Source organism: Marasmius oreades, chromosome 2, assembly GCF_018924745.1.
Source record: "Marasmius oreades isolate 03SP1 chromosome 2, whole genome shotgun sequence".
NCBI lineage: Eukaryota > Fungi > Basidiomycota > Agaricomycetes > Agaricales > Marasmiaceae > Marasmius > Marasmius oreades.
The window spans coordinates 2,316,700-2,342,922 of NC_057324.1; the positions used below are offsets into that span (position 1 = coordinate 2,316,700).

The 26,223-nt window shown below is 47.5% G+C and overlaps 16 protein-coding genes across 21 annotated transcripts; 7 read left to right on the forward strand and 9 right to left on the reverse strand.

Annotated features, from left to right (window-relative positions):
* Positions 1-241: 241 nt before the first annotated feature.
* E1B28_004430 (uncharacterized protein) lies at positions 242-2,611 on the reverse strand (the record flags this gene model as incomplete). Of its 2 annotated transcripts, none has more annotated exons than XM_043148905.1 (5): positions 2,537-2,611; positions 2,058-2,476; positions 1,800-2,005; positions 1,662-1,752; positions 242-1,614 (listed from the first exon to the last, which is right to left on the reverse strand). In XM_043148905.1, the coding sequence occupies exons 1-5, from the start codon at positions 2,563-2,565 to the stop codon at positions 242-244; spliced, it is 2,118 nt and encodes a 705-aa protein (XP_043013507.1). In that variant the 5' UTR covers positions 2,566-2,611. The 2 variants fall into 2 exon arrangements, with proteins under 2 accessions (XP_043013507.1, XP_043013508.1); XM_043148906.1 differs by having other exon boundaries at positions 2,058-2,426; positions 2,488-2,611.
* E1B28_004431 (uncharacterized protein) lies at positions 2,471-4,043 on the forward strand. Of its 2 annotated transcripts, none has more exons than XM_043148907.1 (5): positions 2,471-2,755; positions 2,814-3,059; positions 3,112-3,717; positions 3,778-3,887; positions 3,948-4,043. In XM_043148907.1, the coding sequence occupies exons 2-4, from the start codon at positions 3,029-3,031 to the stop codon at positions 3,834-3,836; spliced, it is 696 nt and encodes a 231-aa protein (XP_043013509.1). In that variant the 5' UTR covers positions 2,471-2,755; positions 2,814-3,028; the 3' UTR covers positions 3,837-3,887; positions 3,948-4,043. The 2 variants fall into 2 exon arrangements, with proteins under 2 accessions (XP_043013509.1, XP_043013510.1); XM_043148908.1 differs by having other exon boundaries at positions 2,632-2,755; positions 3,114-3,717.
* A 1,857-nt stretch (positions 4,044-5,900) lies between these two features.
* On the reverse strand, positions 5,901-6,203 carry E1B28_004432 (uncharacterized protein; the record flags this gene model as incomplete). The annotated part of the gene is made up of 1 exon (XM_043148909.1): positions 5,901-6,203. The coding sequence occupies one exon, from the start codon at positions 6,201-6,203 to the stop codon at positions 5,901-5,903; it is 303 nt and encodes a 100-aa protein (XP_043013511.1).
* A 1,342-nt stretch (positions 6,204-7,545) lies between these two features.
* Positions 7,546-8,521, reverse strand: E1B28_004433 (uncharacterized protein; the record flags this gene model as incomplete). Its single annotated transcript, XM_043148910.1, has 3 exons — positions 7,546-7,586; positions 7,662-8,025; positions 8,078-8,521. The coding sequence occupies 3 exons, from the start codon at positions 8,519-8,521 to the stop codon at positions 7,546-7,548; spliced, it is 849 nt and encodes a 282-aa protein (XP_043013512.1).
* A 165-nt stretch (positions 8,522-8,686) lies between these two features.
* On the forward strand, positions 8,687-10,453 carry E1B28_004434 (uncharacterized protein). Its single transcript, XM_043148911.1, has 3 exons — positions 8,687-9,223; positions 9,276-9,556; positions 9,611-10,453. The coding sequence occupies exons 1-3, from the start codon at positions 9,091-9,093 to the stop codon at positions 10,079-10,081; spliced, it is 885 nt and encodes a 294-aa protein (XP_043013513.1). The 5' UTR covers positions 8,687-9,090; the 3' UTR covers positions 10,082-10,453.
* A 690-nt stretch (positions 10,454-11,143) lies between these two features.
* E1B28_004435 (uncharacterized protein) lies at positions 11,144-11,512 on the reverse strand (the record flags this gene model as incomplete). Its single annotated transcript, XM_043148912.1, has 3 exons — positions 11,144-11,147; positions 11,203-11,308; positions 11,359-11,512. The coding sequence occupies 3 exons, from the start codon at positions 11,510-11,512 to the stop codon at positions 11,144-11,146; spliced, it is 264 nt and encodes an 87-aa protein (XP_043013514.1).
* A 413-nt stretch (positions 11,513-11,925) lies between these two features.
* Positions 11,926-12,695, forward strand: E1B28_004436 (uncharacterized protein; the record flags this gene model as incomplete). Its single annotated transcript, XM_043148913.1, has 2 exons — positions 11,926-12,251; positions 12,305-12,695. 2 exons carry the CDS (start codon positions 11,926-11,928, stop codon positions 12,693-12,695), a joined length of 717 nt encoding a protein of 238 aa, XP_043013515.1.
* A 318-nt stretch (positions 12,696-13,013) lies between these two features.
* E1B28_004437 (uncharacterized protein) lies at positions 13,014-14,524 on the reverse strand (the record flags this gene model as incomplete). Its single annotated transcript, XM_043148914.1, has 6 exons — positions 13,014-13,052; positions 13,102-13,213; positions 13,266-13,458; positions 13,517-13,971; positions 14,025-14,389; positions 14,447-14,524. 6 exons carry the CDS (start codon positions 14,522-14,524, stop codon positions 13,014-13,016), a joined length of 1,242 nt encoding a protein of 413 aa, XP_043013516.1.
* A 227-nt stretch (positions 14,525-14,751) lies between these two features.
* E1B28_004438 (uncharacterized protein) lies at positions 14,752-15,520 on the reverse strand (the record flags this gene model as incomplete). Its single annotated transcript, XM_043148915.1, has 3 exons — positions 14,752-15,056; positions 15,112-15,331; positions 15,389-15,520. 3 exons carry the CDS (start codon positions 15,518-15,520, stop codon positions 14,752-14,754), a joined length of 657 nt encoding a protein of 218 aa, XP_043013517.1.
* Positions 15,521-15,693: 173 nt separating this feature from the next.
* RPS1 (ribosomal 40S subunit protein S1B) lies at positions 15,694-16,683 on the forward strand (the record flags this gene model as incomplete). Its single annotated transcript, XM_043148916.1, has 5 exons — positions 15,694-15,708; positions 15,766-15,832; positions 15,888-15,968; positions 16,022-16,569; positions 16,624-16,683. 5 exons carry the CDS (start codon positions 15,694-15,696, stop codon positions 16,681-16,683), a joined length of 771 nt encoding a protein of 256 aa, XP_043013518.1.
* A 100-nt stretch (positions 16,684-16,783) lies between these two features.
* On the forward strand, positions 16,784-17,561 carry E1B28_004440 (uncharacterized protein; the record flags this gene model as incomplete). Its single annotated transcript, XM_043148917.1, has 4 exons — positions 16,784-16,894; positions 16,945-17,214; positions 17,271-17,346; positions 17,416-17,561. 4 exons carry the CDS (start codon positions 16,784-16,786, stop codon positions 17,559-17,561), a joined length of 603 nt encoding a protein of 200 aa, XP_043013519.1.
* On the reverse strand, positions 17,447-20,891 carry E1B28_004441 (uncharacterized protein; the record flags this gene model as incomplete). The annotated part of the gene is made up of 16 exons (XM_043148918.1): positions 17,447-17,477; positions 17,530-18,319; positions 18,373-18,541; positions 18,594-18,938; positions 19,001-19,159; positions 19,216-19,247; positions 19,300-19,392; positions 19,450-19,576; positions 19,627-19,706; positions 19,761-19,845; positions 19,897-20,057; positions 20,113-20,492; positions 20,547-20,593; positions 20,652-20,668; positions 20,721-20,773; positions 20,822-20,891. Coding segments are annotated over 15 exons (2,544 nt in total), but the record flags the coding sequence as incomplete, so codon positions are not given.
* A 151-nt stretch (positions 20,892-21,042) lies between these two features.
* Positions 21,043-22,365, forward strand: E1B28_004442 (uncharacterized protein). The gene is made up of 6 exons (XM_043148919.1): positions 21,043-21,112; positions 21,161-21,275; positions 21,335-21,624; positions 21,673-21,804; positions 21,857-22,235; positions 22,293-22,365. The coding sequence occupies exons 1-5, from the start codon at positions 21,059-21,061 to the stop codon at positions 22,202-22,204; spliced, it is 939 nt and encodes a 312-aa protein (XP_043013521.1). The 5' UTR covers positions 21,043-21,058; the 3' UTR covers positions 22,205-22,235; positions 22,293-22,365.
* E1B28_004443 (uncharacterized protein) lies at positions 22,275-23,407 on the reverse strand (the record flags this gene model as incomplete). Its single annotated transcript, XM_043148920.1, has 5 exons — positions 23,169-23,407; positions 22,987-23,111; positions 22,859-22,935; positions 22,538-22,799; positions 22,275-22,484 (listed from the first exon to the last, which is right to left on the reverse strand). The coding sequence occupies exons 1-5, from the start codon at positions 23,356-23,358 to the stop codon at positions 22,275-22,277; spliced, it is 864 nt and encodes a 287-aa protein (XP_043013522.1). The 5' UTR covers positions 23,359-23,407.
* A 17-nt stretch (positions 23,408-23,424) lies between these two features.
* E1B28_004444 (uncharacterized protein) lies at positions 23,425-24,303 on the forward strand. The gene is made up of 5 exons (XM_043148921.1): positions 23,425-23,674; positions 23,734-23,807; positions 23,856-23,879; positions 23,940-24,058; positions 24,108-24,303. The coding sequence occupies exons 1-5, from the start codon at positions 23,451-23,453 to the stop codon at positions 24,231-24,233; spliced, it is 567 nt and encodes a 188-aa protein (XP_043013523.1). The 5' UTR covers positions 23,425-23,450; the 3' UTR covers positions 24,234-24,303.
* E1B28_004445 (uncharacterized protein) lies at positions 24,304-26,203 on the reverse strand. 4 transcript variants are annotated; one of them, XM_043148924.1, is made up of 9 exons: positions 26,004-26,203; positions 25,696-25,952; positions 25,565-25,639; positions 25,341-25,512; positions 25,050-25,296; positions 24,923-25,004; positions 24,719-24,874; positions 24,621-24,667; positions 24,304-24,546 (listed from the first exon to the last, which is right to left on the reverse strand). In XM_043148924.1, exons 1-9 carry the CDS (start codon positions 26,137-26,139, stop codon positions 24,420-24,422), a joined length of 1,299 nt encoding a protein of 432 aa, XP_043013526.1. In that variant the 5' UTR covers positions 26,140-26,203; the 3' UTR covers positions 24,304-24,419. The 4 variants fall into 4 exon arrangements, with proteins under 4 accessions (XP_043013526.1, XP_043013524.1, XP_043013525.1 ...); XM_043148922.1 differs by having other exon boundaries at positions 24,304-24,667; positions 25,696-25,941; XM_043148923.1 differs by having other exon boundaries at positions 24,304-24,667.
* Between the last annotated feature and the right edge of the window lie 20 nt (positions 26,204-26,223).

The window sequence follows — 26,223 nt, forward strand, 5'->3', positions numbered from 1 at the left end:
CATTCTGTTTCACGATGAGCTATCAGGCATTTATTCCTGTATGTATTACATATCATTACTGTATTAGCAACTTAAATTCTTCTGTGGACCCCATAGGATGCCGAAGTATGTCATGTAGGTACCCGTTTACGTGACCTAGATTGGACCTACATCGCCAATCATGTCAGTTTGCGGCCTGGACGAGGTACTTGAGTTCAGAAGGTACGTAGAGTTTGATCGTTCACATTTGTCATTATATACATCACAGCCTTTGAGGCCGCCAATGGCTCTTCATATTCGCCACTACATCCGCTTCTACTGCCGCGAGGCCCATGCTAGGTAAACCCGTTTCAGCCCACTTCGACGATTTGGTCAACCCAAGTAGGAGTTCTCTACCCTCAAGAAAACCTGCATGGTGGTTAGAGCCGGTTTCGACATCATCACTTGACTCATAGTCGATACCATCTTCAATTTCCCCACACCAGCCCTCCTCCAAGGTACTGCCCGCATATTCTTTCACTCCTAAACGTAAATAGTCTTCCCCTTCCCAGCGACAGCTTTCCGTTTCCCATATCTCGGGTTGGGCTTCAATTTCGATTCCTCCGCGGTAGTCGTCGTGGAATGGGTATCCGTGATCATGATAGACAAAAGGTTGATCGTTCAAGCCTGTTCCCACACCAGGGCCTTTGGTAGCATCCAGATAGTTGATGTCATTGTAATTCATATCGACAAGCACAGCGTCATCAATCAATTTTTTGTTGTTGCATGTAGATCCAGGCGACCAAGCACACTCTTGAACTGAGTAGCCCGGATAGGAGAGATCAGTATCAGAGCAATGGAAAGCAGAGGTGGGATGGTAAAAATTCTGATGATCATCCACAGGAGGTATTGGGACGTATTCAACTTCATTTTGGGCAGAATTGGGAACGAGAGAATCTTGTATAGCGTTAGTTCTCTTGATCGGGGAGTGGCACTCGAATTCCTCGTGACTAGTAGAATTGCCAAGATTGTTATGATCTATTGGATAGGTTGAGGGTGGTGGCTGATCGGGGAACAGCTGGTGAAATCGCAGTGCTTCTTGAACCAAGCCTTCGCCGGAAGCAGACGGAATTCGAAAGTACTTCGACGTAGTGAGACTCTGAGCTTTCCTGAGAGGAGGATACTGAGAGGCAGACTGGGAAGGAGCAATGGAGGAGCTGGGGCGCCTGATGTCGTCATTAGACCTGACAAGAGATGGACTTGAGGTTGCGTTACCGCGATCCAAGTCATCGCGTTGTATCTGACAGCTCCATGCTGCCTGGCAAGTGTCTAGCTTCTGTTCCCGTGTGCTTTTAGACTCTGAAACGACAGAAGGCAGTTCAAAATCGTCTATTTCTATATCCCAAACCTCAGAAACTGCTGGCTCGGTATATGCCTTTGAAGTATTTTGAGGAGCTTCATCATCATCCGAGGACCTGTCAAAAAGGCTATCGTTGGCAACCTGACCCTTTGAAGAACGAGGTTGAGCGTTGCTGGCGGATTCCGTGACTAGGTCAGTACCGCTGGACATGGCAGATACCATAAAGTGTTTCGGTTTTACTGATGGCGTGCTTCCTTTGTTCAGGAATTGCTTTTCCGAGAAGGCTAGACCGATGTCTATAAAATCTCGTGAGTACGAAAGTACTGACCAAAATTGATCTCACTTTTTACAACAGTCTTGCTTTGTTGTACATGTATTTTCGAAGAGGCCTTCCCTTTGTTGAAGACTCCAAAATTATTGGCGTTCATTTTTAACTATTTAACCTATGAGAATGGCTCAGGAAAGAAGATGGTACGGATACCGTCAAACGATTCTTGCCAATGTTTGAAGCTGAGAAACCGTGCATTAGAGCTAGAGCAGGGGCACCATCAATGGCACGCCTTCCTCTCCCTTTTGCGTCCGACTTAGATCTTTTGGTGTTGATGTTGGGTGCGGAGGGAGCATCGGGGCTCTTGGGTCGAACGATCTCCCGTTTCGCTCGCTTGCGTGTTCGACGTTCTGCTAATCCTGTCCAACGAGTTTACGATGACATGCTGTACATGAGCAGAAACAGACATACTGGCTAATTGGTCGTCATCATCTGACACAACCTGCCGCTTTTGCGTCCTTTTGTTGTGAACTACTCGTGAGGTCTTCCTGGAATGTGGCGGATCTGGGTGGAATTGAGTGGCGGGAGGCTGCTCCCTCATCGAGGTTTCAGTCCTGAGTCTTTTGCGTGGTTTCAAGACGGGTGTCGCGAAGCCAGGGTTAGCAATGCTCTTTAGATAGCGGTTAGACTTGCTGGTATCCGAGCCAAGCTGCCAGGTAAGGGCGGCCACTCTTCCCTCCTCTGCATAAGATGTAGCGTTGGCTTGTTGTGTGGTGACGAAGGACGAAATGAATTGCGCCTTATTCAATTTGGGCAGCTTGAGTAGGGTGTCCATGGGCTCTACTGAAGTAGTGAGGTCTGTTTGAGCCTGTTTTACAGGTATTCGATGTCTGTTACGTACTGTCAGTTGTAACGTTCCCTCAAGAACAGACTAGAGTTCAAACACTCACTGCCTACTTGCGAGGTCAAAACCGTTCATTGGGAGTATGATATGCAGCAAGTACTGTTCTAACGGCCGCGTACATTGACAGCCCGAGCCTGAGCTTCATAACCTCCATTTCCGCCGACGATTGGGCACTGGGATCAACGAGAACGAGCGCAGCTAGTCTCCGAGGGCCCGCAAACCAAGGACAGACCATCGTAGACGGCTAGCCGTTAGGCGAAGCGAGGTGATCTCTTGGTAGCGTTACCTATGCCAACTGACTGATAATTATATCATTCCTCTAGGCTGAATGTTAAACTTAATCGTACTCGACTATTAAAGGATTCTTGTACTCATTTCGGTGGCTCAGAATGAGGCAGATTACCACTTATATCTGTTTTCTATTGCGACGACTGCGTGAAGCGCTAGGAACATTCTAGTCGGAGACAATACCATACTCGAACTATGCCATGAAAGTGCGCAATGGAGGCTCTCTTGAGGAACTGAAGCATACAAGCTGATGGCTTGTTCGTGGACATCATGTCTGAATCGTAGGTTTTTGAGCTCTTCCGGACTCTTCGACAGCTGATTTGGCGTTTTGAGAGTACATTGAAGAGCTCGGAAACGGGTCAGAGCATCGTACGGCTGCCATAAGCATTCCTGTCTCTACATTAGACTTGGAAACAATTGTCGAATTAGACTCCACGATTCCCTCTCGCACGGAGGAATTGAAGACCAAAACTACAGTCATGCCGTTGGAAATCATCTCCTATCGCCTGGAGGACGGGCATCCAGGCTCTGTCCAGAGGTTTTCGATTTCATCAAAACACCAAAACACCGTCTCGTGTACATGGTGCACAGAAAATCCCGTGTTTCTATCTCCCCTCCTCTGCTACCACTTGCAAAACCATTTTCGGGTGCTCATCGACACGCCTTTCTTGAAGAAGGGTTTCAAAATTTCAACCCAATTTGGCAGTCCTATTCTTGTCGAATCAGTTCATCACCTGACAGCTCACGGAGAAAGAACTATAAATTCAAAGAATGCTTATTTGAATCCCCAGGGTTCCCTTGCGGCGCAACTGGCAGTGAGCATGTTACTGAACATCAAGTTTATCGCTACCCTATATTGTGTTCTTGTTGCTACTAGCACCGTCGTGCAGTGCGCAGTGCTTAAGCAAAGGGATGGTTACCAGCAACCCACTGAGGAAGGTACGTCGAAATACTGGAATATGGGCTTGGCTTATTTACCACTCACCCTGTCGTATCTAGTCAAGGACGTTCACTGTCTCTTCGACCGGGACTCATCCGGTATTGCGCTTTGCCTGTGAGGGAAGGGTACGGTTTTACTAGCGGCAATATGATTGTATACCAAAGCAAAGGTTACTCTCAGTTTTCCTTCGTTCCAGTCACACCCAGTATTCAATACTATTCCTTCACAGCCGACACGACCTGACGCGATTACTCCGAAGTTAGAATCGATACTGCCCCTCATGCAATTGAATTTGTCTTCCTGTTCGGATAATGAGATAAAAATAAAATGCAAACATATTTAATGAATGAGTTCTTCTCTCAAGATCAAACGACCTCCCAGTCGTCATCGTACGCATGAATACGTATTCCGGTGAGCCCACTTCTAGGTACAATCCATCCAATCTGATCCCCACAGCAGTAGCTTTCAAGGTCGTCCGGGGTCCTCGTGTCCTATTTTCTCTGGCTTTCGTTGCCCTCCTGGCGGTCTTCTCAATCTACACGCTTGAACGTTTCCTCGATGTTCCAAGTTTAGCATGGTCCCCACGTCCGCGTGAGTGTCAGTCCAAAAGCAACTACGGTACTGAGCAAAAGCACTTACCGCGATGATCCCGACCTAGCCGCAAAGGTCTCAACCATTCATATTCCTTCTGTATTCCCGATGCCCGCCCTGGAGCCTGTCCTTATGACTGTTGAGAACAGTAAACACTACCCCCTATCCTTCTCTGGCCTCGGAAATACAGCCGTTGAATCTGATGGATGGCGGAGGCTCTTACCACACGGAAACGGCACGGTGTATCTCGATACTCCCAACGGGCACAAGGGCGCGTTCACCATTTCCCTCTTCCATCAACTTCGATGTCTGAATATTATTCGAGAAGGGCTGGTATCCTTCCGCAGCCCTCGAACTCGGTCCGAGCCTAACAGGCTGGTGCATCATTGCATGGACTATCTCAGGCAGATGGTTTTGTGCCGGTCAAACACGCAGTTACAGAGCGTGCGGAATCATACGGGGACCAGAATAACCGTGAGCGACGTCACAAGTAGATGCAAGGATTGGACGGCAGTTTACTCGGAAGTTGAAAAGAATTATGCGCGGTATGGGTAAGATGAACAAGCGAGTCGATAGCAAAAATTCTGTAAAATGCAACGGGTGGTAGCAGGCTCTGTCTTCGAGTGCTAAAAGACGTTGTGTCCGACTGTCGCACTAGGTCGTACTCCGTGTGGAAAGGTTGGCATCCTCACTCCCGATTAGTAACAAGTATGAACAACGCCCCGTAATCTGTAACAACTCTTACGGATTCCTGGCGGTTATGTGGCACGAGTTCATGGAACGGTCGGAAGTAATAAGTAGCTTCAGGAACTGAAACGTTGGGCCTTCCTTATGAAACCCATATGCGATGGTTGGACTCGGGACCCAAAGTCGAATTATCCGTGATGTTCGAGTGGGCTGTATCGTATGTAGTTATCTCCATAACTATATTCCGAGGGCCGCTGGTGCAGCAGCGCTGATGACTCTCGCAGCACTGGTATGATCCTACTATGGTACGCCACTGAGGAGGATCATAAGAGAATCTCGGATACCGTCTGCAACACCTTGTTGGTACCTTCGACGGGCTAATTTTACGGACATCCGAGTGACGAAATCTAAGGTTCTGCGTGACTCACAGGTACAGTAGACCTCGGTCACTCAAGTATGCCCGTATCTCTCTCATGCCTTCAAGTTTTATATCCGTTTTATATATAGCAATCGGGAGCGCTGCAAAGACCCTTGAACGTTTGAACCTTCAGTCGACCCCGTGGGATCACCCCTTAAAACACCCATGAACCTCCCAATACTCGGAATGGGTCTACGGAAATACCCCTGGGCCCTGATGCATTGATGAGTGAACGCGGTCCATAGATAGTGTGGTCTACTCATTCGTTGCAGCCTCATGATGGAGTTCAAGCCATCAGCGATATCTGAGGAACACAGTTTGGACTGATTTTTTTGATTTGGAAAATTACGGTACATATGACCATAATCACTGACACTTCTGTATGGGATCAAGATTGGTTGAGATGGGAGGTAAGACGGACGGGCCCACGTCGGAATACCTGTCCGCAGCCGAAAAACATTTTACAAGGGGCCTCATGGGCGCTTATTACGCACAGAAACCCTGTTCGTTACATTTCAATGCATTCCTCGAGTTATTCCATCTCAACCAATTGTCCTCCACCACCTCGTACACCTGTTCCCAGTCCCAGCATAAGTGTGTGGCCCCTTCCCTACCAGAGCCGTCAAAATCCCTGTTCTCCCATCCGGCTGGCTCCAGAGTGAGATCGGGATGACACAGGGCTTGTTGCCTGAGATAGCCTAGGCAATGAGCAATATGGCCGTCGCTGACGATATTTGAAGGGTCGAATGCAAGGTTTAGAACGCGCAGGCAATGCATCTCATGGAACATCGTGACCATGAAAAGTCGATTTGAAGGGCCGAGACGCACGTAGCCCCATGAACTTGACCCTAATGAGCCCCAGGCGCCGTCGGATTTCCATCCTAAGAGTGGATACCTTGAGCTTTCTTCAACTGTTAAAAGCGCTCGAGGCAAAGGGCCGCCCGGAATTGGGAGTGAATATGGGAAGTCGTGTGCAACGTAAGCTTTGACAATCTTGAGTCAGACCAGGATGAGGTACGAATGAAATACGGACTCACAATATTCGTCTGTTGTATCCCTGAAATGCCTTTTGGAAAACGTCCAAGTTACTAGGCTCAGATTCGTAACACTGACGAGCAGGAGTAGCGAAAGCGTAATGGTGGGGTGGAAAGAAACTCTCATTTCCGTTAGTAGGTAACAAGGGAGATGCCCGCCTATTCGTATGGAACCCAGGCATGCGAAATCTGGAGATCTCGATTGAATCAATTGGAGGGAAAGTTCTTGTACCTATACCCGATATAAGTATAAGACCAGACCATTTCTATCACCGAAAGCTATTGCTTCACCTGACAAGATGTGGTTTCTTGAACACAGGCATGCAGCTGTACTCCTTTCTGTAGGTGCTCTGCTAAGTCGAGTACACGGAGCAACGGTCTCGAAGACGATTCCGGTAGGAGACTTTGACAAAACCGTTTACAGAGGCCTAACTCTGAGTGTTGTGTAGGTATTCAAGGAATGCGGAAATAAAATCGACGGCACCTGTACTGAGGGGACGAAATGTTCGTCAGGAGGTAGGAATTGAACACCTCACTAAACTGTCTTCTCTCCCCCTGATATGGGTGTCATTATAGTACCAAGTTTCTGTCTTCCTCTCGATTCATACATCAACTCCACGCATGTTGTCGAGATCAAAGGTTATGGAAGACCCATCGCCGAAGTAGCAAACGACGACCCAATCCCAGTCTTTTTAGCGTGTAAAGACGCCGAGTTCAGTGGCGAGTGTATAGAATGGAGTGTGGGATGCGACTTTTGCGTACCACTTGATTCCGGGTGGCAGGACGTCATCTCCAGCGTTCGCATAGTGGATGATAGAGTTGGATGCAACTTTTGGGTGTAAGTCCATTCATTCGAAAACGATTAGCAAAATAGGACTCAAAGTGGTTCAGGGCGTCAAACTGTGTAGGCGATGGGATTAACGTTCCATTTCCTAACCCGATCTTCGATATGGCCGCGACGAATTACAACGACAGAATTGTAGCGTTCAACTGTTACAAGGCTTGTGGAGATTGTTAAATCCATATCTTGATACTGCTGTCTGGTGAACTCGACTGTTGACAACGTTTTTCTCAAATATGAAACCCGTACACAGTTGCTACTCAGACCATAAAGAATCATGTTGAACGATGTAGATTCCTAGATCGTAATACAGACAGAGATCAGCTTTAGATCTATGGAACGGTAGGTAGATGGTGCCGGAACGATCCTCACCGTTAGGAGTATCACTTTTACGCTGCCAAAATTTGACGAGGCAGTGAGGATTTCCTACCTTGCAGGTGAACTCGAATGTGCTGAAAGTCGTGGAGGGACAATGGTAGTGAAGCCGACTCTCCTTCGTACCCTTTCCGTCGAGGGAAATTTCATCGAAGAGATATTGTCGTTGGGGAGCTCTGTCCCATAGGTCATAACGTGAGATTTCACGAGAGTTGTCCAGCATCCATACTTCGATGGTGCTGGAATGGTCGATGTGAACTGCAGGATTGAAATCCGTCCTGGAAGACTCTGGAATCGTGAGTTCTAGAGTACAGTTCTCCATTCCAAAGTCTTGATTCTTGAACTGGATGACTGTTGATAGCTAGGCGATTGCTGGTAAGCGTCCAAGCAAGGCGAGTCTGGCAATGGCATACCTTTGACGATACTTCGAAAGAGCGATCATCAGGGTAGATAAATCCTTCTGTACTGGAGTAACTGCGATGCTTCTCGGGCAGAAATGCTCGCTTGGGGTCTGACGCATCGATTTGAAGGAGGGTGTGGGGGAAATTGTAGATTGCTGGGATCCTTGGTCGCGATGTAAGTGGCCCGGTTCGGTACACTTGTTGAAGATTGACGTATGGGTTTGGCCGTCTCAAGTCTCCCAATGCGTAACCCTCTGTCGTGGCCGTTGTGCTAATGGAATTCTGGTCGTAGAGCAGCAAGCTGAGGGCTGTAAAAGACGATGAAATCGAGATCGTTATGCATGCCCAAAGAAGCAAGGATGACGGCCTGAAAGAACTTCGAAGTTGAGCCGTACTAGTATCGCTAGTCCTAGATTCCAATGTGTCGGAAGACTGGTTTGATACCTGGCAGTACATGCAAAGACAGTTGGAGAAGAATGGGCTTTCAGTGTAACGGAATTACGGACCTAGTACACCCTGGAACCCTTTTGGTGCCCTTCAAGCGTGAATCTGGCGTGAAATCTGACATAATATGGAGAAGGTTCGCTTTGCCTGGGAGCAGGCACGTTTTTCCCAGGGCGTCCTCTCGAAGCCGTTCCAATACGTTTTCTTTTTTTTCTTCGGGTACCTTTTCACGCATGGCCTAATCGTCTCAGCACTCCCTGATATGATGTTCGTGACTATCTATCTGATCCCTCTGATTTATGTATTACGGGGCCCGTGAACAGCCTGCGAATTCGCCGAGTGTCACGCCTATGATCAGCTTCACGATGAATACCGACCAAGATCAGTTTTCTTCGCGCTTCCGTCCTCCGGAGTGATTCAATGCCCGGTTCCTGTTCATCCATGATCATCAAATCACGATTTGGACGCTTTTTGGTACATTGGAACCTCAACTCGAACCTCACAGTTGGAGAAAAGCCGCCAGCGGGCTGGAGAGCATATAATATTGCGAGTATGAAGGCCGTCTCCCCCAAGAATATCCAATGTCGGATACGCCTTCTGCTCCCATAGCCAACCAGACTGGCGGAAATCCTAACGCACCTCAGGAGCCGCCAGAGCTGTTTGTTTTGGAACATTATGACTTTGCGGGCATCCAACTATCGGAAATTCTGTATGGTAGGGACTGTCCTTGCTGTTCTCTCTTTTCTCACTAAAACCTATCTCCAAGGGATCACCATCGTCCTCTTCTTCCGATGTATGCTCGCCCTCCTTCGTCCACGAAATGGTCGGAAACCCAGCTACTTGCTGGCTCTTTATACCTTTGTCTTGTTTGGTCTTGGAACGATATTCACGGCGCTCAACGGTCGGCTTCTACAATTGAGTTTCATCGACAACAGAGCCTTCGAAGGAGGACCCGAGGCATATTGGTTATCGATCTATTCGACCTCGATGCCGCTAACGGCTAACACCGTATTTATTATCGCGAATTGGCTTGCAGATGGACTGCTTGTACGGATTTTTCGGCTTGTTTCCAAAGGCTTAGTCTAATCATCCCATCGATAGCTCTTCCGTTGTAAGGTGGTATGGCAAGAGAAGTACTGGATTTTGGCTTTCCCAGTCTTACTCGCGTTCGGAGATCTGGCTATGGGCTCCCTCTACCTCTACCAGCTCTCTCAACCAAATGCCAACCTGTTCACAAAGCAAGCGGTTGATTTCGGTCTACCTTATTTTGTCCTATCCACTTCCCTCAACGTATTGTTAACCATTCTCCTTTGCTCTCGGTTAATCTTCCACCAGCGGTGGATCGCAAAAACCCTTTTGCGAACTCAAGTTCCATACATGTCCATCGTGGCCATGCTCATCGAGAGTTCAGCTATCTATGCAGCCTGTTCCATCATTTTTATCGGGACCTACGGCGCCGGCAATATTGCATCCTCGATCTTCCTACCAGTCTTGGCCCAAACACAGGTGGGTTTATCAACATTATACACTTGCGTGGTCTTTTTTCTTGATTCCATACAATTTCGTTTCTAGATTATTGCCCCCCTCCTCATCATCTCACGAGTGGCGAGACGGAAGGCGTGGACTTCAAAAAATTCCATTTCCGTTTTGCGTGCAACGAGTGACGCGGCGGGATCGTCAACGTATATCGACTCGCTTGAAGGTTCGGGCCCTAAGTTTGCGACACCGCCGACGTTCTCGACCTTACAGAATTCCGTCGGGACGATAGATAATTAGCTCTGTCCCATTACACATATTCTTTCTCAATTTCTTACCGGGTCCCAGCCTATCCTAGCTCGTTGATTGCGCAAGTTCTTGGAGTATTTCTAGTTCCCTCTACCTCGTTATATATATATTATCTCATGTTAAAAGTTAAAACTAACAGACTTGGAGTCTCCAGTGCGAAACCTGCTTTCGAGAGATCTAGCTAGCCACATACGCGGTTGGCCGACGCTGCCGTTGACGTACGCATCTTTCCTTCTCGTCCCTCTCGTCCTTAGATACAAGCCGTTCTCTAGTTTAAAGTTTTATACACGTTTGTACATTTAAGTAGTGAAATTGGAAGTCCCGAACCACTCAAGAGTAAAGCGAAAAGTGGATGCTCGTTTTCTCTCTTGAAGCTTCACACCGCTGCTCGGTGCGTAATCCTCATCCCTAGGATTATCAGGCTCAGGATCGTCACCGTGTAGAGTGTATGCACCTTCCGGAGTCTCCTGTAACGTTATTAAGCTCGAAGACTGTCTTTGTGAGCCACTGGCTGAAGTATCGAAGCTGCGTGACTGCAAATGGGAACCTGATTTCCTCTTCAGGCTCCTGTCGATTTGAGCAAAGCTATTCTCGGATCTAAAAGTCATGCAAGAGGGATTGTATGTCGCGAGCGTTCCGCCACAAAGTCGAAATGTCCTCCGCTTCCCGAACTGCCCCCCGAAACTTTTCGACGTCGTCTTTCGTATAGATTTCTCGTAGGAATCCCCCCATTGTCGTAGAGAAACTTTGCCAACCCGAGAGCTTCAAAGGTATTTCTTTGTCCTCTTGGTTTCTGAGTGGCGAGATGGAATATACGTGCCCCTTTGCGGATCTAGGACACCGTCATCGTTACCTGCATAATCTCAACCAGTTCGAGTAAGAATGGAATCGACCGGAAATATACATACCTTGCGTCATGGGCGATCCTTCTACTTCCAGGTGCTTCACTCTCTGGTCGACCAGTTGGAGGAGACGTGTTATCGACTTCACGAGTCTTGTATACTCGCAAGGTCTCTAGGCAGAGGTCAAACGGCCAGTAGGGCGGCGCGAAACACAATGCGAACGGCGTGATTTGAGTGAGTCGAGGCCAAGCTGCCAGTTAAGGGCGGCCACTCTTCCCTCCTCTACGTAAGATTTAGCGTTGGATTGTTGTGTGGTGACAAAGGACGAAATGAATTGCGCCTTATTCAATTTGGGCAGCTTGGGTAGGGTGTCCATGGGCTCTACTGAAGTAGTGAGGTCTGTTTGAGCCTGTTTTACAGGTATTCACACCCGGATTTATTTGATGTCTGTTACGTACTGTCAGTTGTAACGTTCCCTCAAGAACAGACTAGAGTTCAAACACTCACTACCTACTTGCGAGGTCAAAACCGTTCATTGGGAGTATGATATGCAGCAAGTACTGTTCTAACGGCCGCTTACATTGACAACCCGAGCCTGAGCTTCATAACCTCCATTTCCGCCGACGATTGGGCACTGGGATCAACGAGAGCGAGCGCAGTTGGTCTCCGAGGGCCCGCAAACCAAGGACAGACTATCGTAAACCTCAGGTGAATAGAGATAGCCATTGCCTCTATATAAATATAGTGCATCCTGACCCACACCTACCTTCAGTCCAGCAAACCGGAACCATGGCCATTCAACCTCTTCCTCCTCATCTGTCTGGTCAACTCGACGTTCTTATGATCGATAATTTCGATTCATTCACTTGGAATCTTTACCAACAACTCTGTCTCCTCGGGGCCAACGTAACAGTCATCAGAAACGATGCTATCTCACCCAGCCAATTCCCCTTGCTGAAGCTGAATTCCTTCATCATCTCTCCTGGGCCGGGCCACCCTCAGACAGACTCCGGAATTTCCAGGGATGCCATTAAATATTTCCAAGGCAAAGTCCCCATCCTCGGTGTTTGCATGGGCCTCGAGTGTCTTGTAGATGTTCATGGAGGCAAAATTGCGTGAATTATGGTTTTCGATCGTAAAAGGACTCACACCTACATTTTTCTTACAGGTACGCCGGAGAGATCATGCACGGCAAGGTCAGCCGTGTAAGACACGACAACAGAGGCTGTTTCCGCGATGTACCTCAGGGAATCGAATCCATCCGATATCACTCCCTGAGTTCCCAGGTTTCTTCCTTACCTCCTCAGGTTGAGACCACTTCGGCAACGGAGGAGTCAGACGTCATAATGGGAGTGCGTCACAAAGAATACACCCTTGAGACTGTCCAGTATCACCCCGAGAGTATTTTGAGCGAAGGCGGAGATGAACTTATCGCGAATTTTCTGAAACTTCGCGGTGGATATTGGAGAGAAAACCCCGACTTCCATGTCGGTGATCCCGCCCTCCCACCTTTCCCTCTTGAAAACCCCAACCCACCTCCGAACTACAAGGCAGTATGACAGTGCAATAGAGTTAGAAAGCTTGCTGGATTGCGTAGTAATTTTTGGGGAGCGCAGATACAGACGTTCTATGATAGGTGTACCATCAGTCTCTTTTTTGTACTGTGCCAAATATACTCCATAAAACAGTGCGTATCGATAGTTTGCGTTCATGGTTCGGTTAGCTGTAAAACCCAAGGTGGCCTTTACCATTGACCATTCCCTGATTTTATACACGCAAAAAAGAAGACGATTGTATGAAAAGCGTCCGGGTCGCTGTGGTATTTGTCGAATACATAAATTACCGTGAAAAGCTGAAGGCATCAATCCACCAGATTATCATATTTTTTGAATAACGATGGCGGAAGCAGCACCACCCTAAATTCCGTTTTAGCATTTTGCCTCGCAAGGATTTTGGAGCACTCACCCCATTGCAAACACCAGCAGCACCGTACTGGCCGGCCTTAAGTGCATGAACGAGGGAAACGACAATCCGGGAACCAGAGCTACCAATGGCATGTCCAAGTGCGACCGCGCCACTGAAGGAGCTTCGTGAGTAATGACCGTCGATCGTAAAGCGGTTAGTCTCACCCGTTGACGTTAATCTTGGTCGAGTCGATGCCAAGGGCTTTCTCAGCAATGCGAACAACAACAGAGAAGGCCTCGTTGATCTCGAAGAGGGAAATGTCATTAACAGATAGATTGGCCCTCTCGAGAGCCTTGGGCAGAGCAACGGTGGGAGCTTCAGGGAAATCGATGGGGTCAACACCAGCGTCTGCGAAAGCTAAAAGGAAAAGAGTGTCGATGAATACTTGATAGTCAGTGAACGCGGTACTACTCACAGATGATCTTTGCGAGTGGCGTAACACCAAGTTCTTTAGCCTTCTCAGCAGACATCAAAATCAAAGCAGAGGCACCATCATTGAGAGGTGAGGAGTTGGCCGCAGTGATACTTCCACCTTGTTTGAAGGCAGATTTCAAGCTGGGAACTTTCTCATAGATAATTTTCTTATATTCCTCGTCCTCTCTCACGACAGTGTCTCCCTTCTTTCCTTTCACGGTGACGGGGACAATTTCAGCGTCAAAGGCACCATTTTTCCATGCCTTTTCGGCCCTCCTGTAGGATTCCGTGGCATGATCATCCTGAGATTGCCGAGAAATACCATGTTTTTCAGCGGCAGACTCTCCACAACAACCCATAGCCTGGTTATTGTAAGTGTCCCACAGGCCGTCGTACTCCAAGGAATCAGTGGCGGTGAATTTCCCGAAGAGGGGATTCGTTCGAGGGAGCAGGAAACTGAAGGGAGCATGAGTAAATCTGCACGAACGATGAAATGTGGTACGACTTACGGGGCATTGCTCATACTCTCCATTCCACCTGCGGCGACCACGCTTCGTTGTCCCAACTGAATACTTTGTGCTGCAAGCATTACAGACTTCATTCCACTCGCACAAACTTTGTTGATGGTAGTGGCATCAGAGCTGGTGCTCATACCAGACGACAGCGCGACTTGACGCGCAGGGGATTGACCAACGCCAGCTTGGACTACGTTTCCGAAATAGAGCTCCTCGACAAGTTTCGGATCTATGTTCTTCGAAGCCAGTGCATGCTTGAGGGCAGCTGAGCCAAGCTGGGGGGCGGTGAAGGACTTCAAGGCACCGTAAATGGAGCCGGTGGGTGTACGTGAAGCAGCGACGATGACGACTTCGGTAGACTTGAAAGGGCGTCAAGTCAGTGAAGTGTAAGTGCGATAGAAACGACGAAGACTGACCATTTTTCTAAGACTCGCTGGAGTGTGAAGGAGAGAGGAGAAAATAGGACGAGATGAAGCCAACGATAACCTGAACATTCTCTCTTATAATACCTTTTTTTTCCCCCGATCGGACGATAAATAATCAGATCAGACGAATAAGGCGGATCAGGACAAGCGAGAGTTACTCACTGTGACTATATGTATTCCGCTCAGATGAACGTTTGACAGCCGCAAAGTACTCAAGTCGAAGCCCTTGTTCTTCCTGTTCTTATAAGTACGATACATGATTTCTAATACCGGAAGGATCATAACATGTGGCCACATCATACTCTCAGGTCAACCATGTTGCCTATAACAAGAAACCATACTTCCAGCCAGCGTACTAGTCGTTCCTCTTTGCTCATCTCCGTCTTGTCTTCTGCTAGTACTTCTTGCATGGACTTCACCGTTTCACACGGATGCAAGTACCAGCAAGGCGTTCCAAGGCTCGGGTGATCGCCCTGGCTGAGGAGTGGGAACAATGAACTGGGATGGGTAACAGCAAAAGATGTTGTTGTTGTAGAATCTAGGGTGGCAGAATGAAACAAAGATGTATGGACCAATTCATCCGCCGAAAGCGGCGTTCCATCTGAAAATACCGGTTAAATCACTATCGGGGAGAAGTAAGCACTTGTAGTACTCACTCGAATGACTTATTGTGAAATATAGGCAAGGTACTTGAAAAGTTGCCGAATAAACAACGTACTGACGACAGGCGAAAGTTTGCGTCCCCGGAGATCGTAGCGATGCCTCATCCACAGCTTCATCGATAATTTGTTCCGCATCGTCAACAACGGAAGCTCTAGTTGATAATCTCACTGTTAGCGCAGTACTGCGAGACATGTAACCGAAACTGGGCAAGTCCTGAGAGTAACAATAAGTGAAAGTAGAAGGAAAGGCAGAATGCAATATCGAACTGACGTTGTACTCATTCCAACACCATCCTCGAAAAGTAGTATTGGAGAATGACGGTAAAACGGAGTCATACTTCGAGATGAACAATCGACAGGCCTTCTCGAATCGTAGACGAGTCTGCATTGTGACATCAATCATGCTGTGACTTAAAGTCACAACTGCACAGTACCAAAAAATAAGCTTCAAGCCACCCGCGCGCTAGTTTCGCACGGCTTCAAGCACTAGCTCATCTTCAGAACTCAAGCCCTCCCAGGTGCCGGCTCACATTCGTCGCGGTCTCACCCCAACCGCTCATTTTCTAGTTACTCACCATGGCCGTAGGCAAGGTTCGTAATCGTGTTCTATTAGGTTTTCCCTCTGTTTCCTGAAAACTACGATCATAGAACAAGCGTCTTTCAAAGGGTAAGAAGGGTATCAAGAAGAAGGTCGTTGACCCCTTCTCTCGCAAAGGTGTCTACTATTCGAGCGATCATCCATCTCAGAAGACTAATTTTTTGGCTCCAAGATTGGTACGACATTAAGGCGCCCTCAACTTTCGAAGTCAGAAACGTTGGCAAAACTCTAGTCAACCGGTCGCAGGGCTTGAGTGCGTGGCTATCAATCTACCTGTATTTACCGACATTTATCTGTTATTGCCAGAGAATGCCAACGACTCACTCAAAGGCCGGATCATTGAAGTTTCTCTCGGTGACCTCAACAAGGACGAGGACCAATCGTTCCGCAAGATTAAGCTTCGGGTCGATGAAGTCCAGGGCAAGAACTGCTTGACCAATTTCCATGGAATGGATTTCACTTCCGACAAGCTTCGTTCACTTGTCAGAAAATGGCAGACCCTCATCGAGGCACACGTCGATGTTAAAACCACTGATGGTTACCTCCTTCGTCTCTTTGCCATCGGTTTCACCAAGCGCCGCCCGACACAGGTGCGCAAAACAACATACGCACAGTCTAGTCAGGTGCGGGAGATCAGAAAAAAGATGTTTGAGATCATGACCCGTGAAGCAACAAATTGTGATTTGAAGGAGTTGGTGCAGAAGTTCGTTCCGGAGGCTATTGGGAGGGAAATCGAAAAGGCTTCGAGGAGTATATATCCATTGCAAAATGTCTACATCCGCAAGGCCAAAATTCTCAAGGCACCAAAGTTCGACATGTCCAAGCTTCTGGAATTACACGGGGAAACCACCGATGTAAGTCTTCTGTTCTTCTGAATGTAGGCATCTTATATCCTGTCGTTTTCTCAGGAGACTGGCACTCGTGTCGCCAAGGACTTCAAGGAACCTGAGATTCTTGAGGCTGTATAAAATGGTCTATACATTACTGCTTATGTCCTTCTACTGCATTTTATATATGAACATGCCCTCATGAGTGTGGTTGATTTAAAAGTCCAATGGCGCATGTGAAATGCATGATTTTGACGCACAACGGTTGTACTTGTACTTTACTGCTTCCACCATGTCAGACGTAGAATACCTCAGGAGCCAGCTCATCGCTCACCCCGACTTCCCAAAGAAAGTAAGCGCCTTTCCGCTTCTTGCAGTTCACCTCATTCATATTTACGGAAGGGCATTGTCTTCTTGGACATTTTCCCCCTCCTCCGTAACCCTCTAGCCTTCGAGACGCTCATCACGCACTTCCTTCACCGAATCACCTCTCATACTATCCCTAAATCCTCATCGAAAAAGATCGACGTCATCGTTGGCTTAGATGCCCGTGGATTTCTTTTAGGCCCTATACTCGCCCTTCGATTGGGTGCCGCATTCGTTCCCGTCCGCAAGAAGGGAAAATTGCCTGGACAATGTGTTTCCGCGACATATGAGAAAGAATACGGAAGCGTGAGTGATTTAAATGAAATGACGGGTATGGACTCAGATCTCCGTCCGTATTGAAGGACGTCTTTGAGATGCAAGCAGACGCGATTAAATCAGGACAATCGATAGTGATTGTCGACGATTTAATTGCTACAGGTGGGCTTATAGACTCCACAAACCCACGTCTACGTATGACAACCCATCTAATGGAGTTATTTATCATAGGTGGTTCTGCAAAAGCCGCTGGAGAGCTTGTCGCCAAACAAGGAGGAAAGACACTAGAATATCTTTTTATCATTGAACTCATGTTCTTGAAGGGGGGGGAGAACCTAGACGCACCTGTCTATTCCATCGTTCAATCCGATGACTGAATTTAATCTATCGGTATTTATTTTAACGTATCAGAATAACAGTCGCGTATTCTGTAATGGGTGACCATTGAGATACAAAATCTTGTTGCTACCCTTTTCATCCTTCTTGTTATCAGTTTCTTTGACCTCTGATATCGGTGGTTCACGTTCATGCTCCAGAATAACCATCGGTTGTCTTATACCCCGATCGGTACCCATGTCAAGCAGCTCTTCAACGACCATTCCGATATCATGAGGTAGTACTGCCATGGCAACGTCGGATAGATCGCCCGCAGCCGCCAGTTCGTCTGGATTGGCGGTAGGGTTGATACCTATGTTATCGTCGTTTACGACCAAGACACCAGCAGCCCCGGAATTCCTTGCTTCCACCAATTTCTGAAGAAAGGTACATTCGCCGCGACGGATGAGTATGGCTCCGCCATGAAAAGACTTCGCGTAAGGAGAACAACCAAACACATTGGTAGCATCCCGGTAGACAGGAACTTCGCCGGAGAATTTCAAAGGCTTCTTTCGTGATTTGGGAGAAGCTGGTGATAGATCCCCACCAAAGAATGCTGTAAATCCGGTCACAGTCACTTCCTCGAAACCGCCATCGTCCAAAGGAGGGAAGACGGTGCGCATTGGATCCACTTGGTCGACATAGAAGTGTAGTTGTACGGCTGGACTACGCGTGGTCTCTGAGTCCGTCGATGGCCCGAGTATGAGCGATGTGTCATTGATATACACAAGGTTCCCAGGCCGCACGGCGTAGTGTCCCACTGAAATCAAATGATTGTGAGATACTATCGCATGATCATCATCGAAACCCTACGTTTTCTTATGTCGAATCCTTTGCCATCCAGACGCCGAACGATATGGGTACGGATCCCAGTAATGTTTTGAATGATATATCCATCCGAGGCTGGGGTCAGTTTAAGCAAACTTGGGCTCAAATCTTCGGGAACAAGTCGTCCATTGGAAGATAGAATGAAATCGTATGACTAGCAGTAGCAGATGAGCTTCAGTGATGTACAATCAAGTCAATACACTTACATATAACTCTGGTTTAGGCGCGTCACACTGGCCATCGGAAAACCAGAACCGACTATCTAGATCAGTCGCGTTTAAGTCAACCAGTTCTCTAGAATAATCCGCATCGGATCGTCCACGAACGCCCATCACTAGTCCTGGTTTGGTTTGAGGACCTGAACCGGACGTTGTAGAAGGCTCATATGAAGGGCATTGATGTTTTTCAATCTTCCTCAACTTCCTTCTTACTGAAGAAATTGGCTTGAGGTGTTGACTGTCGAGAGTCAAGAGATGTCCTTCTGTCGTGAAAACATAATTTGAGTCGTCCTCGTGTAAAGGGTTCTTCTCATCGAAAAGCAGAAACAAATACTGAGCAGAGATCGTTTTCAGTGGGAGGTGGATGATGGCGAAGAGGGTGAGATGAACGGTACCTTCAGAGTTTCAGAAAGAGCGAAGGACTCCATACGATCATCTCGCTTGTTTGTGCGCAAATCTTGGATTCCGGTCAATCCACAAGCCACTTTCGCGCGGGTGGTAATATCGAATAGTACTCTTTCCCCAACATCTAAATAGAAAGGATCACGTGTAGCCTGACAGAGATGGATTATGTGACTTTAGAATGACCCGCGAAAGAGACGCCCCTTACGCGATAGAGATACCAAGTAGATTCAATGAATTCTTAAAACTATCATCAGTGAGGTTATTCACGGGAGTCAGACGCAAAACGCACCGGGTCGTAAAGGGTATCCATGAGAAGTGGCTTGCCTAAAACTGGTGTCGTAGACTTCGGGTATTCCTGAGTGCTTTCTCCAGAGATTATAATCTATCAAGAAGACCAATTATGGCTCGATCATGTGTAGGACGAAAAGAAGCCACCAACATAGCATATGTAGTCTAACAGCATTCTGAATATCACCGGCTAACACTTGTAACCCAGGCCAGAATGCCGAGAGCGAATCAATGGTATTATACGCGACGTCGCCACTGCGGATGTTTACCAGACGATACTGGCGAAGGTATCAGTTGGAAGAGCTCAGTAAAGAAAGTAGGTACCTACCCAAAATCCATCTGTAGATCGCGAATATCTCATAATGGAAGTGTATGCATCGTCCCAAACGTCAAGGAATTCAACGTCACCTAGAATGCTGTATCAAAGCTGAAACATGGAATTTGAAGGGAAAGCGTACATACCACTTAGAATATACCACTTCAACGCATACTCGTAGAAGGAATCAATGCCAGCACCTATACCGGTTATCTCGGGGGAGTTCCATTCCTATGCGATTGCTTAGTCTGGAACGATTTCGGACAGGTCAAAAAAACATACACCTGTCCAGGTATTGATTGTATTTCCAACCAGATCGATATCCGACCTGCGATTCCACAACGCAAAGAAGGCCTTATGTGCAGCTCTCTCGAAACGGTCATCACCGGTGAGACGGCTGAGAGTTGCAAATTCCAGGATGAGGGACCCCGCGCCAGCAGTACCTATGAACGTGTTGCTTAGACTACAAGAATCAAGATAAAGTTATTCGTCACCGACAAGTCTCCGTTGTTTCGCCTTTTATGACTCCCCGTCTCAAATTAACTCTGGCATACGGGATACCTGTAGGGGTTGAAAATGCGGGAAGTAGCCTTGTACCAAGGTCGTGTGCCATGTCGAGGAGTTCGCCTTTATACCAGGGAAGGTGAAAAGGGCCGGTTTTGTTCGCGTATATGTGCCCGGATAGGAGTCCTCCTAGCACCCGAATTGTTGTTTCAAAAACTTGCGGTTTGGTGTTGACGTCGAAGGAGACCCATTCTATTACATCTTTGACCGCATTTTCAAAACCCGGGCGATCATTGAGGACAACGAATGTATCTAGAACATCTATCAATGTTAAGGAGAAATTCCCCATAACGTCGTTATATCCTATGTTGAGGCTGGAGATAGGTCGTGAAAACAAGGACCAACAACAGATAATCGAACTCACTCACGCGTTCTCCCAATCAGGACCTTGCCCAGAACAACTCAATGGCGTCAGCTATCATGGAGAACTTCAGTCGTGATGCTTTGTGATCTAATACGGGGGGTCGGACTACCTCGTCCAGCGGAAACGCTGACGACGAATAAGCATACGTGGTTACACTACCAAATTCTGGATCACGCACCAAATGTCATGTAGTTATCGAATCCATGATACCACAGTTCACGAGTCTGCTCCCTGAATCAACTTCAAGCCTTGTTCCCTGTACAATTGAGAATCACGGACCGGGCGAGTAGTTTTCGTTGAGGAGTCCATTGATTAGACGAGTCCAACGACGATGAAGCCCGAGTGCTCTGAGCCCAATCAAGTGCCTCGAGTACCACGACGAAAAGGCCAGCCAGAGACTCGGGCAGAAATCGCATAGAGGGATAACCAAAGAAGAAGGCTAACAATGACACAAATGCGGTCGTGGCAACATTCACGGCCGATTATGAGTCTCACGGCGCGGCGCGTCTTGCTGTCATGTTGATCACCGATGTATCGAGTCGCCTGGGGGAATTCATGCTCAAAGGATGGGTAAGTCCGCAATGAGGCACCATGTATTTTACTCTGATGATGCACTAGGTCCTTACAGATATTCCCTGTACTACGAAAGGTTGTAAAGTACCCCTCATGCGTTCACCTAACGGCGTAACACCTGTCGTCCACTTCTGTGCAAACTGTCAAGAGAATCCTGAATGTAACTCTCTTCCTAACCAGTCTACTCGTTTGACCCATCTCACTGACTCGGACTGTCAGCTTCTCGCTCCCAATCGGAGACATCATCGAGCTCAGCACTTTCAAGATCTCGACCTTCCACACCTCCCACAGAACTGTCTAGTGAGCCAAGTTCGCCGACATTTGATCTTCCTCCAGAAACCCCAGAAAGCGTACGGCGTCGTGAACAATCAGACAGGGCATCAGCGGAAATCGGAAACCGTTTACTCAAAGGATGGGTAATGTTAGCCGAGGAATGTCCCAATAACCAATGTTTCGGTGTACCTCTCGTGCGCCCTCCAAAGCCAGGAGGAGAGAAAGATACGAGAAAGGTACGTCCCAGTCACACGACACTGTCTTCAGCTTCAGCTTTTACCCAGGAATGTGTCATCTGTGGCGGCGTGTACACCACAGAATGTGATCGGGCTGGAAGAGAACGATTAGTCCCTGTTTCTACCGAGGACCTTCTCGAAGTGACCCCACATCCTGAAACCTCGAACCTTAGGACCACAGTGAGTGTTTCTACAAGTCGTTCTGAACATTAAATTATCATAACTCCGCCAGCTATCCGCTGAGATTGACGTGGCAAAAAGGGAAACGGTTGTCTTTACACCGTCGGTCTTCCCAAATGCTACATCCATGAAGGATTCACATGCCGGTTCTCAAGTGACCTCAAGTTCAACCTTGGACGTCTGTGCAACCTCGCTCGAAAACACCTTGTTATCCTTGTCGCATCGACTAGATTCTCTTTCAAATCCCTCTCTTGGGGTTATCATCGATCCCCTCTCCATATCTTCTCTCGCTGAAAGTATCTCGAAAACGACACAAGCACTAACACACGTGAAGGAATTACAATGGAAAGAAACGGGCATGACCATGAGAAACACGGCAAGTTTAAACAATAGGTCGTAATCACAGATGAAGGAAGCCTAAGTATGATCACGTATGTATGATGTTCCCTTTCCCGATTGAACTGGAATCTCTATCTTCGACCGTGCAGGCGACTACGTTTCTGCCTACTCGACTGGCCGTGAACCATATCGATTTCATCCCTACTGAGTTTCAGAGTACCTCCACTGAAATGACCGATCCCCATTTGGAGTCCTCTCTGACGTTTTTGGGGCTTCTTTTCTATGCGAGAGTCTTCGAATAGTCTTTTGAGCTTAGGGTGATAGTTTCCCAGATTCTTGGCCTATAGAAACAAATGAGGCCAAAGTGAAGCAGCTAATCCAGAGCAGGAAGAACCTCCTCGAGCCGAGCTTTGCGGCGTTGCTTTTCTTTACTTAGTAATCCTTCGCGTACTCGTTTGGACGCTTTGTTATGTTCCTCATTTCGGACTGTTTTTTCGCCTCGACCAAGCTTCGCTGACCCGGAAAGCTCCAGAACGCGTCCAGAGAGAGCCTTCTGACGTTGAGCATGAGTGAGTTCAAGATCGGAGCTTAACGATCCGGAGAGCAGTTTGGTGTGGACCAAACGATACAATAACGCATCGTTCTCAATATTCGACCTATCTTCACGTTAAAATCCCACCTGGAGCGGTCTCAAACATACTGGGAACAAACTTACCGTTCATCGGTTTCGTGCTCATCGGTTATTTTCCGTTCAGCTATTTTGTCGCTCCTAAGTTTCGAAATTCTTGGGGACTAGAAGAGCTTGATAAGCCAGCGGTGTAGAATAGGAAAAGCCGACAGAACCATGAATAGTTTTCCATTAGCATGATCTTTGGATTTTTCTGCCTTCGGTTCTGAATGGATAACAACGTGGGGAGCAGTCGAACTTCCTTGGACGAATTCGTCATCGTTGTAGTCCGAGTATTCATCTGAGCTGGTGGATTGAGAAAAGAGCCAGATAAAGTAGGGATATGACGGCGCGTCACCTAATGAATCCTGCTCCTCTTCTTGTGAACTTTGGTCGATCCCTCCCCATTCAGATCCCTCGTCTGAGGAATGTGGCGTGTCGCTAGGTTGAGCTTTAATATTAGAGCGGGCGGGATGGCTGGAGAAAGAGGTCATGAATTGCTCGCCGTGAGCTTGCAAAAGTCGGAGCAATTCATTTGCATCTGCCATTTAGCAACGGCACCAGAGAGCGTAGTCCTCGAAATCGGAACTGCCGCTGTATTACATAAGTACCTGTACTGTTACTGTGTTCCCCTCCGCTCATGGATCGCCGAAGGCAAGAAAAACCTTTAGAGTCTACTCCAGCACAAGAAATGCCTGAGGATGAACAATGGCGTCTCGTCAATCAATCCGGGATCCTCAGCAAAATCCCTGAAGCACCCAAACAAAAAACACTACTAGAAGAAGAGGCACCCTTGGCGAACGAGATATTAGATGCTACCCTCTACATTATCCCATTTTCTACTCTACTCTTGGTAATGGACGTGTCAGTAGGTCTCTATCTTAATTCGTCCTTACTTCAAACGCGACTTTGTTCCATCGCAGTATTATACACAACCAGTACGGCGAATATCCGCCTTTGAAGGAGTTTGCAGGAAGGATGGCATCCGGGGTTCCAAGTGCGTCGAGATGGTCGTGGTCCTTTCCTTATTGACGTTTCCTTCCAGTTCTGGGTCTGTTCGTGTTCTATAGTACGTATCGATGATATAGATATACCGCTCGGTGCGGTATCTGACGAGGGCCCTGTGTAGCTAAACGTCACCAGGATAATCGAAGAACAAAGTTCCTAATGTTCCTGCTCTCTGTTTGTGTCGGCCCTCGACTACTGTACATACTGGCTCGAAGCTCGTTCACAGTGAACATCCGCCAGGTACGTCTATTGTTGGGTTAAGGAGATGCAATGGCTCATCTGATTTCAGGCCCCTCCTTTGATCACCCTTTGGATCTATACCATTGTTCAACTGGACTTGGGACCTGCGTTTTTGAATCTAGTCATTTGTGGGCTTTTCGTTTGGTGGAAAGACTTGAGACGTTATTTGATATGAGATGGGAAATCGTATATTGCGTATTCGCTGTCGTTCCAGCAGTTCTAAACTATGAATAATTCGACCGATATAATTACTAGTTGTCTGCTCGATCATACGCCAGCCACAGGTAGCCGTCTGGAACCAGTCGGACACCTTCACGAGCGAATGCGCCAGGATCCACGCGGGAGTCCTCAAATGCACGGATTAATATCTGCTCGATAATACGCCTGCTACTGCTTGTATTCTGGAATCAGTAGGGCACCTTTTTACGAGCACCAGAGACGAAAGAATATTCAAAAGACACTCTGAGTTGTGTAGTTCATTCAGCATCCTGTTTCAAGATGATGGTCATCACAGTACAAACAAAAAAGAAAGAAAGAAATAGAAAAAGATAATCCCTCTTACACGCCGCCACCGGAATCTAATTCTCCGGCCAAAAGCTCAACACGTCGCTGCAAATGACTTTCATGAGATTGTGCTAAGGCGAATAAGGCGAAACATACTCTATATGTTATATTCCGTCCCTCCAGGACTGCTCGAAGGACGCGGAATTGCCATCGAAGACGCCTTGTGCATTTATGGCGAATCGCACTTTCGTCTTTATCCAGACGCTCCACGAATGCCTTATAAACACGATCATCTCTAGCAAAATAAGATATCTTCCAGAGCTCAAATTTTAACTCGTTTGACGACGTGATATGACCTACTGGTATTGGTTCGCCTGTTATCGAATGCAATGCGATAGACCAAGCTGCCATCATCAATAAGTCAACAGTGGCATTGGCGACGCTGGCGAATTGTCAGCGAAGCCATCAATGTCAAACAAAAACTTACTAGTCCTCCAATGTGGCAATCAATTCAGCTTTCCCCAACTCTTTTGTGGCATATCTTCGAACGCTTGTCTCTGCGATACGGACCGGCTCACCAGATGTCCCCGCTCTTAGAGCAAGAGATACGTTCAAGGTTTGGTCGGAGACCCATTTGTCACCTTCCGACATAATGAGGGTTTGCATGAATGAAGCAGTGAGATCACTTTGTGAGCTTGATAGTCCATAATCGATGGCAAGTTTAAGATTCGTCCCTATGGGTAATGTTAGAACAGTATTGAAGGAAACAACCACTCACTCAAAGCTTTCAGTAATGTCTTCGTCTTGGGTTTTCGCAGGTCCGACTCATCAAGATGGTTGATGTACCGGCTAAATGCGCCCAAGAGAACGATTGCAACTTCTCTATGAGAGGTGCCTATTCGCATCGCGTGCAATAAGGGGGTGGCATCCCCCCATTTACGCAACAGAAGCTAGAACGATATGTGAGGAGAACTATGGGATAGAGTTGGATGATGAACCAACGTGGAAAGCTTTATCACGTATTTCCATCAGATAGACTATGTTCTTCTGTTCAACTGCACGTAGAACTTCAAATGGCTGCAGGAAACTGCGACTGAGAGACGTTACGGTCGTGGGAGGTATGACCTTCGAACCTGAGGGTCTTTCCAAGAGCCAATCGCCTTCTGGTCCTCTTCGTGTTTACTAAGTGGTTGCTTTGGTGATCGCGTTGAGGCGGAAGACGTCGTCGAAACATCGCTTCCCCGTCGTTTAGAGAGGTCGGTGTCCATGACTTCTTGTTCCTCAGCATCCTCATGATCTTCGGCTTGAGGAGATGGGGGCGTAGGAGTCCGTCGTAATTGTTTCAATTCAGCCTTAGATATAGAATCTTCTGCTTCTCGCTGGATGAAAGCTCAAGGTGAACTTTGTAAAAGTGATGATACGAATGAGGTTAAACACCTACAAGTCGAAGGCAGACGATCGAGGAGACATGGATCGGGAGGCAAAGATTGTCGTTTGCTCGGTGAGGGGGAGCGCAGAGCGCTATCGAGCCTGTCAATTAATTCTTCAAGAACTGGACCATGGTTGTATCCTAACATGACTAGGGATAGATAAGATTCTGTGGCGTAGCATGAGTGCGTTGCATGAGAGTTGTATAGTCACGACAGGTCACGTCACGTAAC

Excerpts from the sequence above, each read along its gene's own strand:
- E1B28_004431 (XM_043148907.1), top strand. The coding sequence starts at position 3,029 with ATGGCTTGTTCGTGGACATCATGTCTGAATC. Across the intron at positions 3,060-3,111 it reads GTGGACATCATGTCTGAATC|AGTACATTGAAGAGCTCGGA; the intron begins GTAGGTTTTTGA and ends TGGCGTTTTGAG. Across the intron at positions 3,718-3,777 it reads CCAGCAACCCACTGAGGAAG|TCAAGGACGTTCACTGTCTC; the intron begins GTACGTCGAAAT and ends TGTCGTATCTAG.
- E1B28_004444 (XM_043148921.1), top strand. The coding sequence starts at position 23,451 with ATGGATCGCCGAAGGCAAGAAAAACCTTTAGAGTCTACTCCAGCACAA. Across the intron at positions 23,808-23,855 it reads GATGGCATCCGGGGTTCCAA|TTCTGGGTCTGTTCGTGTTC; the intron begins GTGCGTCGAGAT and ends GTTTCCTTCCAG. Across the intron at positions 24,059-24,107 it reads TCACAGTGAACATCCGCCAG|GCCCCTCCTTTGATCACCCT; the intron begins GTACGTCTATTG and ends ATCTGATTTCAG.
- E1B28_004442 (XM_043148919.1), top strand. The coding sequence starts at position 21,059 with ATGTTGATCACCGATGTATCGAGTCGCCTGGGGGAATTCATGCTCAAA. Across the intron at positions 21,625-21,672 it reads GAGAGAAAGATACGAGAAAG|GAATGTGTCATCTGTGGCGG; the intron begins GTACGTCCCAGT and ends GCTTTTACCCAG. Across the intron at positions 21,805-21,856 it reads CCTCGAACCTTAGGACCACA|CTATCCGCTGAGATTGACGT; the intron begins GTGAGTGTTTCT and ends TAACTCCGCCAG.
- E1B28_004445 (XM_043148924.1), bottom strand. The coding sequence starts at position 26,139 with ATGTTAGGATACAACCATGGTCCAGTTCTTGAAGAATTAATTGACAGG. Across the intron at positions 25,297-25,340 it reads GACATTACTGAAAGCTTTGA|GGACGAATCTTAAACTTGCC; the intron begins GTGAGTGGTTGT and ends CATTACCCATAG. Across the intron at positions 24,875-24,922 it reads TAACAGGCGAACCAATACCA|ATATCTTATTTTGCTAGAGA; the intron begins GTAGGTCATATC and ends GAGCTCTGGAAG.
- E1B28_004434 (XM_043148911.1), top strand. The coding sequence starts at position 9,091 with ATGTCGGATACGCCTTCTGCTCCCATAGCCAACCAGACTGGCGGAAAT. Across the intron at positions 9,224-9,275 it reads ACTATCGGAAATTCTGTATG|GGATCACCATCGTCCTCTTC; the intron begins GTAGGGACTGTC and ends CCTATCTCCAAG. Across the intron at positions 9,557-9,610 it reads GGCTTGCAGATGGACTGCTT|CTCTTCCGTTGTAAGGTGGT; the intron begins GTACGGATTTTT and ends TCCCATCGATAG.